This window comes from Paroedura picta, chromosome 4, assembly GCF_049243985.1.
Source record: "Paroedura picta isolate Pp20150507F chromosome 4, Ppicta_v3.0, whole genome shotgun sequence".
Lineage (NCBI taxonomy): Eukaryota > Metazoa > Chordata > Lepidosauria > Squamata > Gekkonidae > Paroedura > Paroedura picta.
Window position 1 is genome coordinate 136,141,301 of NC_135372.1, and position 20,254 is coordinate 136,161,554.

At 46.1% G+C, this 20,254-nt stretch overlaps 1 protein-coding gene across 5 annotated transcripts in view; it reads left to right on the forward strand.

Moving 5' to 3' along the window:
- Positions 1 to 20,254, forward strand: part of CDH4 (cadherin 4) — a 911,643-nt gene that overhangs the window by 259,791 nt on the left and 631,598 nt on the right. For 2 of the 5 annotated variants that reach the window (XM_077335763.1, XM_077335764.1), the window contains exon 3: positions 13,699 to 13,824. The exons of the other annotated variants lie outside the window; for them this stretch is intronic. In XM_077335763.1, coding sequence (XP_077191878.1) covers positions 13,699 to 13,824 — 126 coding nt within the window. The remainder of the gene's footprint in view (positions 1 to 13,698; positions 13,825 to 20,254) is intronic. 5 annotated transcript variants of the gene reach the window in all.

The following is a 20,254-nucleotide window of genomic DNA, read 5'->3' on the forward strand; positions in this document are numbered from 1 at the left end:
CAAACTATTTTCCGCCTGTCACAGGAGCATCGTGCTTTCCAGGGAGATGTGACTGGACACTTTTGAACTCTCCCCAGCTGCAACGGAGTGGATTGGAAACTTAAACGCTTGCATTTAGAGGGATGGGCCAAAATTTCTGCAGAGCCATGGCACCGACTTGGCTACATATTATATATTTTTATACGTTTCCCGTGTCTGTATCTCTGCCATGCGATAATAAATAATTTGGGGTTCTGAAGAAGTACAGCTTTAAAAAAAGTAAGCCTTGTAAAATCTCGAGAGGTGTTTTTAAATCCCCCTGGACCCTCGAAAAGGATTTTGATTGTCAGTGTGGATAGTGAAAGACCAGTGGGTATTTTTGAAAAAGATATTTCTAAGGACAAAGTTGAATCCCTTACAAGAGTCCAGAAATCAGATCTCTCTCCACCTTCCAGTATTAAATGTACAGTTGAGAGGGGAGACGTTCAGCTGGGCATTTTTAATGTTTTTACATTGTTTGAGGGGGGGAAATATATTTTTTTTGGGGGGGGACAATCAGTTTAGGGAATTTCCTACAACACTCTTGGGTGACATGCCAGAGACGAGAAACCTGTCCGATGCCATGCTCTGTTTGACCCAGTTCAATAGCCCTACTTACTCTTACCCTTTTTCGGTGAATCCTCTTATCCTCTGGCAGTCAGCATGAATGTGAATGTATGTTGGGATTTAAAGCCGTTCTTTCTACTCCGGTGGACTTTTTATGCAAAACGCAGAGGTCTGAAACTCTTTGGGAGCCCCTCTTCTTGATTCCGAAGGGCCGCGTCAGACTTGCTCTGATTTTTGATGAGGAGCGTAGAAAATGGCCATTTGGGTGAGACAAGATTACCGCCATCCCAAGCACTGAGAATGTGCTAATGTTGACCTTTTTTCCTGTCGCTCACGGAGGCGGCTTCTTTCTTGGCAGCCTTTCCACCCCTGGCTCCCGCGTCTTCCTGGATTAGACCCTTGAGGGGTTTTTTTTATCCAATGCGTTTCAAGCCAATTTAGACAATAATAGAGGGAAACAAACTGGAAGTTCATGTGAAGTCACACAGGGCAGCACGGGAGGTGTGTGTGTGTGGGGGGGGGGACAACTTGGACATGTTCCTGTCCCAAATCCTGTTCCCAAAGGTACTATGCTAAGAAGCAGGGGGCTTGGTGCAGTAGTAGGGGGCTTGGCATGCAGAAGGTCCCCGTTTCAACCCCTGGCATCTCCAGTTGAATGGACCAAGCAGTAGGATGGCCTAGAAATCTCAAATAGATACAATAATAAACAAATAATAAACAGGTAGTAGTCATTGCATGCTTTCACGCCTAATACTTTTCAATCCACTTTGCAAGTGGGATTTTCTCTGTGGAATTGGGCAGGGGGGGAGGGGGGGAACCACTTGCAGACAGTTTCTAAAGTGCATTCACAGCGCATGATTCAGCACATGCAAACGCCTTTGTGAAAGCGCCTGAGATTCTGAAGAGTCAAGTGTTCAAGGGCATTTCTTCTTCTTCTTCTTCTTCTTCTTCTTCTTCTTCTTCTTCTTCTTCTTCTTCTTCTTCTTCTTCTTCTTCTTCTTTCTTCTTCTTCTTCTTCTTCTTCTTCTTCTTCTTCTTCTTCTTCTATATTACAGAACCGGGCTTATGTCATAATTAGATCTTCAGAAAGGCTACTCTATGAATTGCAGTGAATTCACTAGAGGGTCTGAGGTAAACCACTCTAAACCCCCCACACACACCCACCAACACACATATACACACCCAGTAGACTCTGCTTCTGTGGATTTATTGTAAAGGTTACACGATAGCTTACTGGAATATTTTAAAGTGTTATATGAGTGTCATTAGTATAATCATTGTTATATATATTAGCTTTGAAAAGGAGGCCTGGAGAGATGCCCTTGTCGTCAAGGAGACCTGGTGGGTTTCTTTGGACATTGGTAATAGAGACAGCCAATCAAGTCCCCAGTGGCCAATCAGAAGCTTTGTTGGGCAAAAATCTTACCTGCCTCACCAACTTTCTAAAAACACGTAGTGGACACCGGGAAAGGCACCCTTTATTTATTTATTAAATTTATATACCACCCATTTCCAGAGTACCGACTCAGGTGGTTCAGAACCATATACCAATTACAATTAAAGCCAGTTAAAAACAATTAATAATTGACTTGGCTATGGATCTTGGTTTGGGGACCTGTGCTACATAAATTATATGTATGCATATAAAGAAAGATTTCCTCCATGGCAGACTGGCCAGGGATTCTGTTTTTTTTTGGGGGGGGGGCATCATCTTGACATGAAATTGGGATCACTGTGGGTGGGCAGGTAGTTGTGAATTTCCTGCATTCTGCGGGGGGTTGGACTAGATGACCCTGGAGACTCCCTTCCAACTCTACCACTATAATTCCATGCATTTCAAAAAGAGATACTTCTACTGTGTATTTTAGATTTGTGTGTGTCCCAGAGTGGCATCCATTTTGGATCTTCACTGACGACTCCAGAAGTCCTCCCCTCCCTCTAAACCTCATTTTTGGAACCGAACTGACTGAAATGTGCTTAGACAAAGAATTCTGCTTCCTCTCCCTGCTTTCCCCTACCTTTGCGTATGAACCATCTCTGTCTGTAATAGGATTTATGCTGATTACGGAGAGAGCTCCCCAAATATGAACAAAGCCATTAAATACGAAAAACCGGCAGCACCTTTAGCAAAACCGCTCTGATAATACCGTTTGTGCAGTCTTAAATTGATAGACCTCTCCTGGAGTCAGGAAAAGACGATCTTTCTGAATCCCCCTTGAGACGATTCTGGACCCATTTCTGCATACGTGCATCGAATCAGGCCAGAAATGTGAGGCCTGTGCTTTCCTGAGAGGTACTTTGGTCACACGCTCTCCGCCTTCAATGGTCCAGAATGTCAGCGCTAAGCATCAAGGAATTTGTAATAGTAATTTTCCCCTACTCACTAAGCTCTGTATTTCTGGAGAGAGATTTTCCATTGTGGCGAAGGAGCCGGGCATGGAAAATCCCGCTTTGCTAAGTCAGTATGAAGTTACTGTGAAGCAAATCTTATTTAATGCCTCAAAAAACTCCAGCACATCCCGACTTTGATATGTTTGAATGATAAATGTAGCTGGCATCTGCCTAAGAGTAAAAAGGGAGAAAGAGAGACAATGTGAATTCTCCCCCCACTTTTTTTTTTCTTTTGCATACGGGATGTGGGACTGTTTTCCTGAAGATTCAGAGCTCTTTCTTTTTGCATCCTTTGCTCCAAATCAGGGGTCCCCAGTGTGGTAACTAAGGGGTGCCATGGCAACACACTTTCCTTTCAAAAATGGGTGTGACCAGGTAGGTCTTTTAGAATAATAGAATCATAGAATCATAGAGTTGGAAGGGACCTCCTGGGTCATCTAGTCCAACCCCCTGCAGTATGCAGGACACTCATATCCCTATTGCTCATCTACTGTCACCTGCCACCTCCTTGAAACTTCACAGAATCAGCCTCTCCGTCAGATGGCTCTCCAACCTCTGCTTAAAAACTTCCAAACCACCTCCTGTTCCACTGAGGAACCGCTATCACTATCAGGAACTTCTTCTGGAGGTTTAGATGGAATTTCTTTTGAATTAATTTCATCCCATTGGTTCTGGTCCGTGCCTCCGGGGCAAGAGAGAACAACTCTGCTCCATCCTGTATATGGCAGCCTTTTAAATATTTGAAGATGGTCTTCTGCCCAGCAGGTCTTCTGTTTGGCCATTAGAGATTTGATTGGCTGTTCAGAATTTTGAAAATGTTGCTTTGGCAGTTACAGTTACTGCACTACAAGGTAGTGCGTGTGACAGAAAGTAAGCTGTGGCGTCCATTTTGTCCACCACTTTCGGCAGCCATTTTGTGGCTGTGCCCACCAGGCTGTGACAGAATCTCAAATTCTCAGACCGCAGTCTCAAATTGATTGGGGAACGCTGCTTCAAATGTTCATGTCTGTACCCAAGGCAGACTCTTGAATTAATGACCCTCTTTACTTCCCCCATCTTTTTTCCTGGAACAGCTACAAGAGCACGTTAAGAATATTCAAGGGGAACATGTCAACCTCATTTGGTTGCTACTAAACCTGCGGGTTTGGTAGACGCAGATTACAAGTTCTTGGAAAACACAAATCTTTAATGAAACCAAACACCAACGATATGCCAAACAGTTGTGTCTTTCCTGACACAACTTATATACAGTTTAGCTACACCACTAAAGAACCTGATTGGTCCTTAATGGGCACAGCTCATTGGTCCATCAGTTCACACAAAAAGGATCTCTGATCGGTCGCTTTACAATCCTTCATTTGCATTGTGGCCCATGTTAGCACGGCTTGCATTGCGTACATAAGAGCTGCACTGTATAAATGTTACATGTGTTTCGTTTTCTGTTAATATTAGCATTATTTAGAAGAAGAGTTGGTTCTTCTATACCACTTTTCTCTACCTTCAGGAGCCTCAAAGCGGCTTACATTCGCATTCCCTTTCCTCTCCCCACAACACACACCCTGTGAGGGAGGTGAGGCTGAGAGAGCCCTGATATCGTTGCTCAGTCAGAACAGTTTATCAGTGCTGTGGCGAGCCCAAGGTCATCCAGCTAGCTACATGTGGAGGAGCAGGGAATCAAACGCAGCTCGCCAGATTAGAAGTCCATGTTCCTAACTACTACACGAAGCTGAATGCACTCGAGTTGTTTAAGCTACAGTGCAGAAAGCCGTTGAAAAGCTGCAGTAGCACCTCTGCGTCTGGCTTGCTGCTCACACTAATCCTCCAAGTAAGAGTCAGCTAAGATATTTAATTACAGAAAACAATGTATTTCATAATCATGTGTCCCAAATGGCAGCTGAGGGGCGACATGACAAGGCGGAGGAGGGTTGTGTATAATGTGTAAGAAGTTGGTTGTGAGAAGTTCCACCCCTACCCACCCACTGCCATCCACCCCCACCGTCATAATGGCAAAACTCTAGGACAGCCTATGAAGTGGAGAGAAATGGAATTTCTTCTTTACACAACAGGGGGCTAGTTTGTGAAACCCAAGAAGAAGGGTGAAATTTCCCCTAAAAAGAGGAATCTGGAGACAAACGAGGAAAGACTCTGAACAGGAGAGAACGCACTGACCTCACTATCTTAGTGAGAGCCAGCTTGGTTTAGGGGTTAGGAGTGTGGACTTAGAATCTGGTGAGTTTGATTCCCTGCTCCCTCACATGCAGCCAGCTGGGTGACCTTGGGCTCGCCGCAGCATTGAGAAAGCTGTTCTGACTGAGCAGTGATATCAGGGCTCTCTCACCTCCCTCACAGGGTGCCTGTTGTGGGGAGAGGAAAGGGAAGGCAAATGTGAGCTGCTTTGAGACTCCTTCGGGTAGAGGAAAGCAGCATATAAGAACCAACTCTTCTTCTACTACTACTTAATTGTCTTCTTGCTGCACCTTGCAGGGTCTTTGTTCCTTCTTCTTTGTATACCGGGCGTTGCCTTTTCCACAAATATAACCCTGTACTTTGTGATCTGATAGGGAGACTCCCCTGACCCTGGATAGCATCAGGCTAGTCTGATCTCATCAGATCTCAGAAGTTATGTAGGGTCAGACCTGGCCAGTATGTAGAAGGGAGACCACCAAGGTCAATGGCAAACGTACCTCTCAACGTCTCTTGCCTTCAAAGCTGTACAGGTTTTCCCTAAGTCGGCTGAGATTTCACAGCTAATAAGTGAAAACAGCCAGGCATTCTTTGGTCACATGCATTCATATTGTTTTCCTTTCCTGGGCCCGGGAAGAACAATCACCTCCCGAGATGCCGGACAGGACATTGTTATGAGATGCTCTTTGATATAAAAGAAATTAATCACCTCCAGGGTTCCAAATGGCATTGATTCCCAGAGAATTGGGGAGAAGAGGAGATGCCACAATATTTCTTAAGCGATTAAGAGGCTGGTTTCCGTTTGGGTGTGATAGAAAGAGTTATGAATCTGCTACTGTGCCTTAGGTTGCTGGCAGAACGCAATCTATAGCTCTCTTCAAGACATCGTTGTGGTGGTCTTGACGCTTTTAAAGTTTTCTTCGAGGCCCGTGGCAATTTTCTTAATTTTATTTATAAACGCGCACACACACCTAAGAAGTTATGACACCAATTGTTTGGATCCTCAAACCTTCTGAGCACGTATGGTTGTCATAACAGGGTTCCGAAGTAGCCTTTTTGGTGATAAAGCGGGCCCAAGCCTACAATGTGCTAAACATCAATTTTCTGCTGCATTGAAATGTTCAGGGACTAAAACTACTAGGCCACAGTCACACAGCACAGAAAACCCACAACAATCAGCCTGCTAACAGTCCCGTTATGATAAATACCCCCAAAAGAGTGGTATAGTCCACCTGTGCCCACGCACAGTGGTATAGTCCACCTGTGCCCCCATGGGCTGCAGTGCATTCTCCGATGTTTCGGGTTTATTGAATGTGTTCTCTTGCCTACCTCTTGCTGTTTCTCTCTCTGCTGTGTTTGTTAGTATGCGTGCATCCTTGAGCTCAGAAGGCCTCCGTGTTGCATTAATGGCCTGCAGTTAGTTATTGTCTTTTTACAAAATCTCAGTGCAGTAAATTAATTGAAAACAAACTCCAGAGCACGGATTGGATGCTTTCCGGAACGCTGCCAACTTGCCGGCCATTTGGAAACAGGTTTCAACCCAAGGCACAGTCTAAGCCACGCTCCTTAATTGCAGTCCAGCCTGTCCCCCATAAACAAAAACTATTATTTTTGTTAGAATCATAGAATTGGAAGAAGAAGAAGAAGAAGAAGAAGAAGAAGAAGAAGAGTTGGTTCTTATATGCCGCTTTTCCCTACCCGAAGGAGGCTCAAAGCGGCTTACAGTCGCCTTCCCATTCCTCTCCCCACAACAGACACCCTGTGGGGTGGGTGAGGCTGAGAGAGCGCTGATATCACTGCCCAGTCAGAACAGTTTTATCAGTGCCGTGGCGAGCCCAAGGTCGCCCAGCTGGTTGCATGTGGGGGAGTGCAGAATCGAACCCGGCATGCCAGATTAGAAGTCCGCACTCCTAACCACTACACCAAACTGGCCCTCAGGGGTCATCTAGTCCAACCCCCTGCACTATGCAGGGCACTCACATCCCAATTGCTCATCTACTGTAACCTGCCATCCCTTTGCCTTCACAGAATCACAGAATTGTTGTTGTTGTTGTTGTTATTTTGATTTTAGTGCCTGCCATGCCCAAATGGCTTGTGGTGGTTTACAATAGTTTGAATAAAATCCCAATAAAAGCTCTCGTGAAAACCCCCCAGACATAAAAACATAACACAGATCCAACCAATCACAATAACAAAAAACAAAAACAAAAAAGGAGAAATGGTGGGGAAAAAACTGACTCAACTCCCTATCATTCCCCCAATAAAAATCTCATAGAGGGGGGTGGGAAGAGAGATGCAGATGAAACCCCCATTCACACTGCTCTATCCTAGGAGGGGGGGCATACAGATTTTCCTTGCCACGCCAGCTTCAACCATAGACCTGGTAGAAGAACTCTGTTTTGCAGGCCCTGCAGAACGCCGGAAGCTCCCTCAGGGAGATTTGTTATTTGTTGGTTGCTGTCGTAGAACTTCTGTATTCTTGATTTGTTTTTTATGTATGATGATGTTATCCATTCAGTCATGTCCGACCCTTAGTGATTCTATAGGAAAGTCTTCGCCATGCGCCCCTGTCTCTGACTGCTTCTTTTAGTCGGTTCATGGTCATCCCTGTATCGGCTTTGATCGTGTTGAGCCAGCGGATCCTTTGGCGACCACGTTTCCTTCTGCGGCTGACCATGCCGAGCATTAATGATTTTTCTAGCAAGTTTGATCATGTGATGTGTCCAAAGTAAGTGAGCTTTAGCTGTAATATCTTCCCTTCCAATGACATAGTTGGTTTGCTCCTCTCTTAAACTATCTTGTTGGTGACTTTGGCGGTCCATGGGATTCACAGCATTCGTCTCCAACACCGTAATTTGAAAGGATCTATTCTCCTCTTGTCTTCCTTCTTCAGGGTCCAGCTTTTACATCCATAGGTTGTTATTGGGAAGACAATAGCGTTGACTAGCTGGCACTTTGTATTAAGGCTGATATCTACCATATTCAGTTCATGCCTAACATTGCATTCTGGCTCAGTGTTATTCACCGTCTGATTTCACAGCTGCATCCACCACTTTGAGTGATTATAGAGCCAAGAATTTTATGTATTAATTCATTTAAATTCTATACCACCCCTCACTGTGACATCTCGGGTGGGTGTCCATGGCACGGGAGAACCAGTACACTTAAAACAGAGCAATTTGAACAAAGGGCATAATGAAAATGAACAGGCGGACGGCAATCTAAATGTGGGAACTTTGTCCACAGGGCAATAGATTGCAGCAGATCAGGCCAAAAATGGGTGAAAGCAGCTTTAGGTTGGGGGGTGTGGCATGTCAGAGTTGCAAGACAAGGGGCCGGGTTGAGGTAGACCCCGGGTTTTCATCTCAACCAAAAGCCTGGCGGAAGAGCTCTGTTTTGCAGGCCCTACAGGAGTTCTGACAGGGCCTTAATTTCATTGGGGAGCTCGCTCCACCAGGTTGTGGACAGGGATGAGAAGGCCCTCGCTCTGGTCAAGGCCAGGTGAATTTCCTTGGAGCCAGGGATCACCGATCTGTTTGAATGAACACAGCGGGTCACTCTTTGGGGATATAAGCAAGCAGACGGTCCTTGAGGCATTCAAGTCCAGAAAGTTTCTTTTGCTGCCTTTTGAAGTTTCTAACCATGTTGGAAATTTTCAGCCAGCGCTTTGCAATTCCCCATCAGTTGGGAGATAATCTTGAGAGCAACCCGTGTCCCTTGGTTTTTGCTCCAGATTTCCATTTGACAGGCAAAGCTGAGTTGGTTGGAACTTAGCAGGAGATGTTCAGCATCATCTGAATTACTGCTGGACTGTAAACTCGGCTCGCGTCCGTCCGTCCGTGTGTGTGTATATATATATATATATATATGTATATTTATCCCTTGCATTTCTAGACCGAGTTAGCTGTGTTTCACAGAGTCTGTTTTCCCTATGGGGGGCTGTCTCAATAAAACATCAACGCTCCACAGCTTTACTAGACGGGGTGTCTAAGACTTGAAAGTTAATGGTCAGGCTCTGATGAAGAGAAACATATTTGCCTGTGGTAACCAAGTCCACTATTCCTGCCAGATACTGTCTCTCTGTGTGTGTCTATATGTATAGATGGATGGATGGATGGATGGATGGATGGATGGATGGATGGATGGATGGATGGATGGAGAGAGAGAGAGAGATGGAGGGAGGGAGGAGATGGATGGATGGATGGATGGATGGAGAGAGAGATGGAGGGAGGGAGGGAGGAGATGGATGGATGGAGAGAGAGAGATGGAGGGAGGGAGGGAGGGAGGAGATGGATGGATGGATGGATGGAGAGAGAGAGATGGAGGGAGGGAGGGAGGAGATGGATGGATGGATGGGGGAGAGAGAGAGGATGTATGTATGTATGTATGTATGTATGTATGGAGAGAGAGAGAGAGGGAGGGAGGGAGGGAGGGAGGGAGGGAGGAGATGGATGGATGGATGGGGGAGAGAGAGAGGATGTATGTATGTATGTATGTATGGATGGATGGATGGATGGATGGATGGATGGATGGATGGGGAGAGAGAGAGGGGAGATGGATGGATGGGAGAGTGAGAGAGAGATAGGATGGACGGATGGCGGGACGGAGGGACAGACAGACAGACAGATATAGGGAAGGGGGGATAGAAATGGTAAAGTAACCTTAATGATGAAATATGAGATTTTCTCAATGTAACATAACTGTGCTATGCTAACGAATCTTACCCAATGTGTGTTTCTGTTAAAGTGCAACTAAGTTGCTTCCAATTTATGGTGACTCTATGGATTAATATCCTCCAGAATGTCCTATCATTAAGAGCTTTGCTCAAGTCCTGCAGACTGACAGGCGGGGACTGAGGAGACAGGATTGGGGGGGGGGTCCCAGGTCAGCTGGGGGGCACTTGAACTGCATTTGGTGGAATAACTTTCCATTTATTTTTAATGTAAAATGGCAAACAAGAAGAGAGTCGCCTTCCCTTCCTCTCCCCACAACAGACACTCTGTGAGATAGGTGGGGCTGAGAGAGCTCTGCCAGAACTGCTTTGTGAGAACAGCTCTAACAGGTCTGTAACTGGCTCAAGGTCACTCAGCTGCCTTCCTGTGGAGGGGTGGGAAGTCAAACCCGGCTCTCTAGATTAGAGACTGCCACTCGTCACTTCCTAAGAACCAAGCTGGATAGCTGTGTTAGCTGTCCCCCACAGCAAGAGCCCAGTAACACTTTAGAGTTAGACTCACAAAATTTGTTGCAGGGTAGGAGCATTTGTGAGTCACCACTGACTTCTTCAGATAGAATCATAAAATCATAGAATCATAGAGTTGGAAGGGGCCATACAGGCCATCTAGTCCAACCCCCTGCTCAACGCAGGATCAGCCCTAAGCATCCTAAAGCATCCAAGAAAAGTGTGTATCCAACCTTTGCTTGAAGACTGCCAGTGAGGGGGAGCTCACCACCTCCTTAGGCAGCCTATTCCACTGCTGAACTACTCTGACTGTGAAATTTTGTTTCCTGATATCTAGCCTATATCGTTGTACTTGAAGTTTAAACCCATTACTGATAATCACAGTTTCGCAGGAATGGAGCCAATATCAGTGTGGCCCCTCCTCAGACTCGACATTTACATCTCTACACCCCACCCCTAAGTTAGTCTGCTCTTGTCTGGAGGGTTATTGACCTATAGAATTTTATAATCATAAACTGCCAAGAGTCTCTCAAGAGTGGCGGGATAAAAATCCATAAATAAATAAAATAAAATAAATAAAGCAAACAAGCAAGCAAGTAGTTCTGGTGCAACAAAATCTGAGCACAGTAAAAGACATACTAATATCAGCTGCCATTTCTGCTCACTAAATATGAAGCCAACTTGCCTAACAGATCATGCTAAACCCATCAAGTCATCCAGCGATGGAGCAAGACAAGCAACCCCAGCTGATAGTGGCCACACTAGCTATTGGCCTGCAGCTGGCTAACAATGGCCATTTGTCCATGGTCTATAATTCCCATGAGTCCCTGCCAATGGGCTTCGTATCCCTACCCCAATAATCTGGTTTTGTTGCTATGCCAGGTGTGCTCATTGAGAAAGTTGACTGGGATCTGACAGCCACCTCATATGTGTACTGGAAGTTCTTACAGGAATTAAAAAAAAGGTCTAGGAATTTCCAGAAACTCTGTGGTAAAAACAGGATGGAGGCTTTGCAGCCGTATTTGAGAGGGCTGTGATGGGAGTTAGGAAAGAGTCCATGGCAAAGTAGGAGATCTGCAGTGACTCATGATGGAGAGAAGATATTTGCTGAGAGTGACAATTCATGACTTAGCCTTGCTGTCTCAAAAAGGGTTGGAGCTTTGATCCTGCGTTGAACAGGGGTTGGACTAGATGGCCTGTGTGATCCCTTCCAACTCTATGATTCTATGATTCTATGATCATTCTTGCCCTGGCTAAATCTTGGGAGTTTGTGTGTGTGTGTGTGTGTGTGTGTGTGTGAGAGAGAGAGAGAGAGAGAGAGAGAGTGAGTGAGTGAGTGAGTGAGTGAGTGAGTGAGTGACACTAATGCAGAATTTGGATCTGAGTTGCACATTTGCATTCAGTTGTTTTCTCGCTGTTTAAAAAAAAACATTCTCGGTGAATGTCTGGCGAGGGTTTGTTTGCGTTAACTGTTTTTTATTTGCAAAATAATGAAAATATTACTGGCCGACGGTAAAAAGTATGGATATTAAATTTTAATAGAGTACGCATAGTCATAAAGGAGGGAGGGGGTGGAGGAACTCACAGACGAGGGCTCTTCCGTGATAATTAAAAATTATAAAGTCATTACTCCAGCTTGCTTTTGGAATTGTTGTCGGTTGAAGATGCCTTTGCAGTTTCCTCTCATTAAAATTCTGCATTGTCAAAATGGGCCTGGAACACATCTGCAATGACTAATTTGGTTTTAAACCTCGCCTTATCTCCTTCTGCAACAAAGCTTACCTTGGAGGGATGTAAGGAATGATATGTGTATTTGCAGACGAAAGGAGAAATACTATCTTTTCCCTAAAAAAAAAAAACCTTCCCCCTCCTTTATTTTCCATAATGCAATCTGTGTGCGTGTGTATTTTCTCCCTCTCAAAAAGACCTGTGGGGTATTCCAGCTCTCTTGTACCATAAAATGCTATTAGAATGAAAAGTATTACTTTTTATGGCATCGCTAGCGTATTAAGCAACATTTTTTCCCCTATAAATGCTAATCTTTAATCTTTATAAATTGCATGTGGAGGAAATCGCGGGTCTGTAAAACACTCATCTTTGAGCCTTACAGGGATAAAGTCGTAGTAGGGCTGGATGTCAGCCAGAGTTTTGCTGTCCACTCGCTTTTCTTTGTTTAGAACAGGGATTTTACAAAGTCTCTACTTTCAGTATGTGTGCTTTGGAAGCTTTGGGGGGGGGGTGTATTCTATGGGCCAAGCTAGATTAGAACATAAAAAGAGACTCACGCTGGATTGGACCAGTGGTCCATCTAGTCCAGCATCCTGTCTCACACAGTGGCCAACCAGTTCTTCTGGAAGGCCAACAACTAGGAAGAAAATCTGAGGCCTTCCTAAGAACCTCAGAAGAGCCCTGCTGGATCAGACCAGTGGTCCATCTAGTCCAGCATCCTGTATCACACAGTGGCCAACCAGTTCTTCTGGAGGGCCAACAACTAGGCAGAAAATCTGAGGCCTTCCTAAGAACATCAGAAGAGCCCTGCTGGATCAGACCAGTGGTCCATCTAGTCCAGCATCCTGTCTCACACAGTGGCCAACCAGTTCTTCTGGAGGGCCAACAACTAGGCAGAAAATCTGAGGCCTTCCTAAGAACATCAGAAGAGCCCTGCTGGATCAGACCAGTGGTCCATCTAGTCCAGCATCCTGTCTCACACAGGGGCCAACCAGTTCCTCTAGACAGTGGTCCCCTAGAAAAATTCAATTTGCTGTGCAGATTTTTTAAATGTTGTTTTGACAGCAACTACCATCCCAGCACAAGGATCTACACTGTGTGACTGAAGGTAAGCTGCGGCAGCCATTTTTGTGGCCAATTCCTCCTCCTGTAGTGGCCATTTTGTTGCTGGCTCCGCCTCCTCCTGCAGACATATTGTGGAGACATTTTACAGTTGCACTCACTGCACTGGCTCAGAGATTTTTGCAGCCTCAAAAACGTTAAAGACCCCTAAAGTACAGATGCTGTTGCTGTGGACTTCAAAAGTTGTTCGACTTGTTAACAAATCAGTTGTGTAACTCTTCAGGCGTCGACTTTTGTGATTATTTCCTCATTTCTCACAGCTGCCTTGCATTAGCATTCTATAATTGCATTTCTTTGTACTTCTGCGTGAGTACTTGCAGCTTATTATATACGTCGCATTAGAACGTTTATCTTCCATATATAATTGAAATCTTACATTTAAAAAAAACACACACACACGGGATTAGTACTTAAATGAGCCTATCTGTTGTCACTTTTCAGAACAAACCAAATCTGCTCTTACTAATATCTCCCTCTTAATGAATCCTCTTCTCTTTTTTCCCCCCTAGGTAAGTCTCTTGAATTATGTGGAAGCTTCCGGAATGTCTTATGTTTACATCGCAAAGATATGTGGAAAAGTCTCTTTTTGGCGATCCTTGCATTGTCTTTGAACATTGTGACGCCTCTGTGGAAAAGTAAGACTGGTTTTGATTCCCTCTCCCCTCAACTGGATAATATTTATGGTCCGGGTTGTGGTGCTGTTGTTTGATTTCATCCCGCGGTACGTTTCATCACCTTCGTAGCTTTGGATCAGTACAATGTCTCCTTCCTTTGCCTGCAACTTCAGGTTTTGAACTGTCTCTCTGTCATCTGCCCCATCCAGTGAGATGTTCTGAACAAAACAGGACTCCGGGCTTCACGCTCGGTGCATGGCCTGATTCGAAACCTTGTGATTTTGTTTGTTTGTTTGTCTGCGGGTGTTCATGCTTTTGTGAGGACAGTTGGAAGGTGTTGCTGTTTGCAGCTCTGCATCAGGGATGGTTACCTGTTTTTACTGAGCTCTTCAGTGTGTCTAGTTGTGAAAATAGGCCATTTCTAGGCTGCTCTTTTGTGCATGTTTTAAGGAGGGTTGTCAGTTCTCCAGGCCACCAGTTTGGAGTGGGACAAAAGGGTTTCTAGCTCCATGTTGGGAAGCACGTATAGATCTGGCAGTGGAAACTTGGAAGAGCATGGACCTCAGTGGGGTACAATGCCACAGAGTCCACCCTCCAAACCTTCGATTTTCTCCAGGGACACTCATATCTGTAGTTTGGAGATGAGCTTTGATTCTGAGGGATCTCCAGGTCCCACCTGAGGGTGGGCATCTTTAGTCCCAGGATCAGCACCAAGGCTGGGGCCAGCATGCAACACGGGGACCAGAACTGAGACAGATTCTGATGAGGACTAGCCCCTATGGATGTTTTCAACCCTGGGTTGTGGAATTCCTAGAGATTCCTAAGAAGGGTGAAGCTTGGGGAGTGATTGGTTTCTGGAGTGGAAGAACATAGGCGGGGTAGAATGCCATGGAGTCCCCCCTTCCAACCAGCCGTTTCCTCCAGATGAACTAATCTCAGTCGCATGGAGATTAGCTGTCATGCCTGAAAACCACCAGGCCCAACCTGGGAGCTGGGAACTCTGCTTGTGAAAGAGGGAGGATCTAGTACTCCGGATCTCAGAATTTCTAAGCCCAAGTGTTGACTTCGAGGCTGTTCCCCCACCTCACCCTGGAAGCAAATCAAGGCAAAATACAGTTTATCTAGAAAGAATCCGGAGGATGTGTTTTTATAAAGCTCTTTCCCCCTGATTTAATAACATGTGTCGGGCCTGTATGTTTGGTGTTTAAATGCATGCTACAATATAAGTTGAATGGTAGCAATTTTTACATACCTGCATTCAATACGTACTACAAAGAATCCTGATAGAGATGGAGAGCCAGCGCTGTGCAGCCAGTGTAGCACTGGGTCTCCTGTCCTGCAGTTCCTCTTTTATCTTTGTCCTACATTATTCCTGAGGCTCTGGTGACAGGGGAGGTGACCTGGCCTGCAGAAGACTCTCTGTTGCCCACTCAAGGCTTGAGGGGCTGCAAGGCCATTGCACTGAGACCTGGTTGTGGATCCATGTCTGGCACCTCAGGGACCACCTCCTCTTGCCGTGTCCCTGTTTCTGGCTGTGGGGTTGGGATCAGATCTTCTGGCTGCCCCTTCTTCTGAGGAGTCCTCCTCATCATTTGACTCTGCTGGAGCTGGCTGGTCCACAGTAGATCTCCTCTCATACCCGCCTCGGCTCCTAGCTAGGAACAATTGTGGAAGAACAATCATAGAGGAGGGGGGTCTTCCCATTTCCCTTTTTTGCTTATCTGTCCCAAAGGTGTGCTTGGCACACAGGACAGAGTACCCTGGGAGAAGCTTTGTCCTCCCTCTGTTCACATTGAAGGAATCGAGGCTGCGACTCCAAGGGCGCTTTCCTGGGAGTAAGAGCCCAGTGAATAAAATGGGATTGGCTCCTAAGGTGTCCTGTTTTGAGCTGTTTCCTCAGCATGAACCGGGCTTGATGCACATCCACCTGCACATAAGTGAGCCCTTGACTGCACAGGTGAGCTCTTATTTTGCATACCCACATTTAACGTAAATATTGTTGCACTGAGTAGGGGGTTGGTCTAAGTGGCCCGACTGGCCCCTTCCAATGCTATGATTCTATTCTGTTATCTACTAAAACAACCAGCAGAAAAGGCAGCAAAAACAAGACCTGCTATTTACAAACTGTACAACACGCTACACAGATAACGCCCCTCGCATCACGTGGGCGGGGCCTGCTACACTACCCATCCCCATGCAGATTGTGTGCAACTATATAAACCCCAAGTCATCAGTGTCTCCAGAGTGTGATAAAAATGGCATTATTTATGTATTTATTTATTATTGTGTTTGTATACTGCCCTCCCCTAATGCTCACGGCATTTCACACAGAACGTAACAGAACAATATATCAGACACTGATTATAATGAATGAAGGTTACAATAAACAGAGAACAGAACATTCTAACATAGTGAATAATCTAACACAGCGTTAGTCAACCTGTAGTCCTCCAGATGTCCATGGACTACAATTCCCATGAGCCCCTGCCAGCGTTTGCTGGCAGGGGCTCATAGGAATTGCAGTCCATGGACATCTGGAGGACCACAGCTTGACTATCACCCATGGTTGGTCATATCTGTCACATGGGTTCAAAGGAGGGAGGTTTGGGACCCAGTAGGTGTTGTTTAGTTTCAGTAGACCTCCACCAAATGCCTGATGGAGGAGCTTCCCTTTGCAGGCTGTGCGGAACTGTTTTAGTTTTGTTAGGGCCTGATCTCCCCTGGGTGCTCATTCCACCAGGTGGGGGCTAGGACAGAGAAGGCTCTCGCCATGATTGAGGTCAAGCAGACTTCCTTGGGGTCAGGGATCACTAGCCGGTCGGAGGTGGCAGAGTGCAGAGCTCTTTGAGGGGCATAGGCCGGGAGGCGGTCTTTCAGGCACACTGGGCCCAGACTGTGTATGGCCTTGAAGGTAATTACCAAGACCTTAAGCCACATCCAGAATTCGACTGGTAGCCAATGCAAGTTGTTGGAGGACAGGCCGGATGTGGGACCTCCATGGTGTTGCTGTGAGGACCCTGGCTGCTGCATTCTGGACCAAGTGCAGTTTCCGGATCAAAGTTAAGGATAGGCCTGCATAGAGCGAGTTGCAGAAGTCTAGCCTGGAGGTGACCGGTGCGGTTGCATGGGGAAATGTGGTTAGGCAACCAAACAAACCCAAAAGCAGGAAAAGGGTTAAGCCCTAAACAACCCAGTTGAGTTGCAAAAAACTCCTACGGCGCCGCAGCTTTACGTATTAGAATAATGACCTGAATTGATCCTACAAATATAATTACATTGATTCCTTTCTGATGGCTATAAACAATGACACTTCCCTTGATCTCCGAACGGAGTTAGTTATAGAACACATGCTCCACTTTTGTATTCACACGCTGCATTCTCATCACTTTTGTCTCTTCCTCCCCCGAGGGCTTGATTTTAGAAGAAGTGTCTGATTTAATTGGGGGGAGAAAAGGAGATGAAACAACAAAGACAAGCCGCGGTTCAGAGTGTTCCCGACGTCAGCGTAGATGGAGGTGTTTCCTTTCTATTTGATTATGTTGCACCGAAACACTCGGTTGTGGCTGAGTAGTTTGCTTAGCAAAGGCGACCCTGAGCTATGTTCGTTGTCGGGAGGGGAGATCCCCCCGCCATTAAAGTCACCACCTTCCGTACTGTTTTGTATTGATCCATTTACTTGTATCAAAGCCCATTTTAAAAATGGGAATTGAGAGAGCAGCCGCTTTGGAAGGGGCAGCAGGCATGAGGGTGTGACAGGGTGGCCGTGGCTCCCTTTGGCCGGCAAAACGGGCTAAAGGGTGTAGAAAGCCCCCCCACCAGCGGTGACAGGGCTTTGCAGCCCGCTGGGAGGCTCCAAACTCCCCCCCTGGCTCCCTCCCAGCAGGAGCGTACCTGTGGGCCGCAAAGCCCTGTCGCTGCCTCTCTCCTTGGGGGTGACAATGGAGGCTGCAGCCACAAGGCTTCTAGCAGGCAAGGAAGGAGGGCGGGAGCTGGAGGGGGAGGGCCAATCAGGGTGGACCTGGACGGACAGGGCCCCGGACAGTCTCCTCCCAGGAGGCTGTCTCCCAAATATATAAGGGAGTGAAATAGTGGTAAGGATTTATTGAGCACCTTAATTAGCCACTTTTCTACTTTGTGGAACTGAAGACCGCTTATAACGTAAAGAAAAACAACAATTATTATTATTATTTAAAAAAAACCCCTACATGCATACAAGACCACAAATTATAGGTCTGCCAATAAATAAATTAAAAACAACAACTTCTCTACAATAGTCAAATCCAATCCTAAATAATAATAATAATAATAATAATAATAATAATAATAATAATAATAATAATAATAATAAATCTAGCTGCCTCCTAAAGATCCAGAGTGAGAGTGCCAGGTGCTCTGCCATTGTGCCTAATTGTGGGGCTGCCACCAATAAGGCCCTCTCCCGTTTTCCCACCAGGTAAGCTTCTTTGATTGGTAGGGCAGTCAGGAGGGCCTCCTGCACAGTAGCTACTAAGGGATGAAAACAAGACTGTGAAAGTACTTCGATTTAAGGCATTTCATGTTCACATCCCCACCCTGATGACGGAACACAAAAAGATTTATTGTTTCCTGATGTCAAGGTGGGATCTAAATGTCGCTGCTGGCTTAGGAAGCATCCCTCTTGGTCACACCTCACTGATTTACCAATTGTCGTCAAGCCAGGAACAAAATTGGGGCTTCTGCTGAAATGTGATAGTGCTGGGAGGCTCTGTTTGCCTGCATTCTGCCTTGGCATCGCCGCTGACTGCAGCCTTTCTCAGCTTTTCTACCATTGAAAACCAACTGAAAGGTTCTTCAGGCTTCGAGAAACCCCAGAAGTGGTGAGATCATGCAAAATATGGTTGGGAAGCAGAGCTGTGAACACGCCCACCCGGGGCCCCTCCCCTTCCCACCCCCCTCCAGGTTCATCATTGGCCATTTGGGGAAGGGGGCAGGTCAATCAACATGACCATATATGGTCATCTCACCCAATAAATGTGTAACAATTTTAAATAATATATATAAGTTTTAATTAATTAACTCCCACCCGTTTGGGAAATTCTTCCAGGGCTATCAAGAAACCCCAGGGGTTCATGAAACCCTGGTTGAGAAAGCCTGTGCTAATGAAACAACTCTTAAAAGGAATGGAGATGGGAATGGATTTTCAGCCCCCTAGAGCCAGGGCGCTGTAGCGATTTGGAGTTTTTGGATTTGAGTCTGAGAGGCCCAGGTTCAAATCCCCACTCATGCGATGAAAACTCACTGGGTGACTTCGGGCCAATCATATCCTCTCAGCTTCGCCTACCTTACAGGGTTGTGGTGAGGACAAAATGGAGAAGAACAGGGTCCCCGTTGGGGAGAAAGGCAGGGTACAAGTGGAGTAAATAAAGGTAAAAGCTAAATGTATCCCCTGTGCAAGCACTGGGTCATGTCTGACCCTTGGGGTGACGCCCTCCAGCGTTTTCTTGGCAGACTCAATATGGGGTGGTTTGCCAGTGCCTTCTCCAGTCATTACCGTTTACCCCCCAGCAAGCTGGGTACTCATTTTACCGACCTCGGAAGGATGGAAGGCTGAGTCAACCTTGAGCCGGCTGCTGGGATTGAACTCCCAGCCTCATGGCCAGAGCTTCAGACAGCATGTCGGCTGCCTTACCACCTTGCACCACAAGAGGCTGATGTGGAGTAAATGCATACATTAAAAATCAACAAAACCGGTTGAAGGTACTCCTGTAGCTCCAAGGGAACATACTCCTTTCCTTCTCTGCTTACTCCCCCCCCACCCTGCAAGTGCTGTTGATTGGATTGTTTCTCCAACAACTATTTCAGCTCCCTTCCATTGTCGGGCTCCTCGTCCTGAAATGCGATTAAAATAACAATCACAGAGGCAGTGAACTAAGCTGTCATCTCCGGGATGAGAGGCGGTGACTTCGTTCGTGGTTCCCCTGTCACATTACACGGGGTCAGTTAAAAGAACCGGCAATCCCTCCCCATGCCCCCCTGAGGTTACGGCAGGACTTTTGTTAAGCCGAGTTAAGGTCTGTCTTGAATCCTGTTGCCGTTGTTGCTGAAGTGACACAAATGCTTCCAGCCACTTAAATATAGAATTTGAGCTGGTTTTTAGACCCCACTTTTCACTGCCCAAAGGAGTCCCAAAACAGCTTGCAAACTCCTTTCCCTTCCTCTCCCCACAACAGTCAACCAGGGGATGGAGAGCTGAGAGAGCTCTGACAGAACTGCTCTATGAGAACTGCTCTAAGAGAGCTGTGACTGGCCCAACATGTCCCAGCTGGCTGCATGTCGAGGAGGAGTGGGGAATCAAACCTGGCTTTCCAGATTAGAGTCCACCACTTTTTATCTACTCCATCCTGCTGGTTTAATATCACCGGAGAGAGTTTGTTTTCATGGATCCTGAGGGGTTGGGAAGAACAGAGACTCC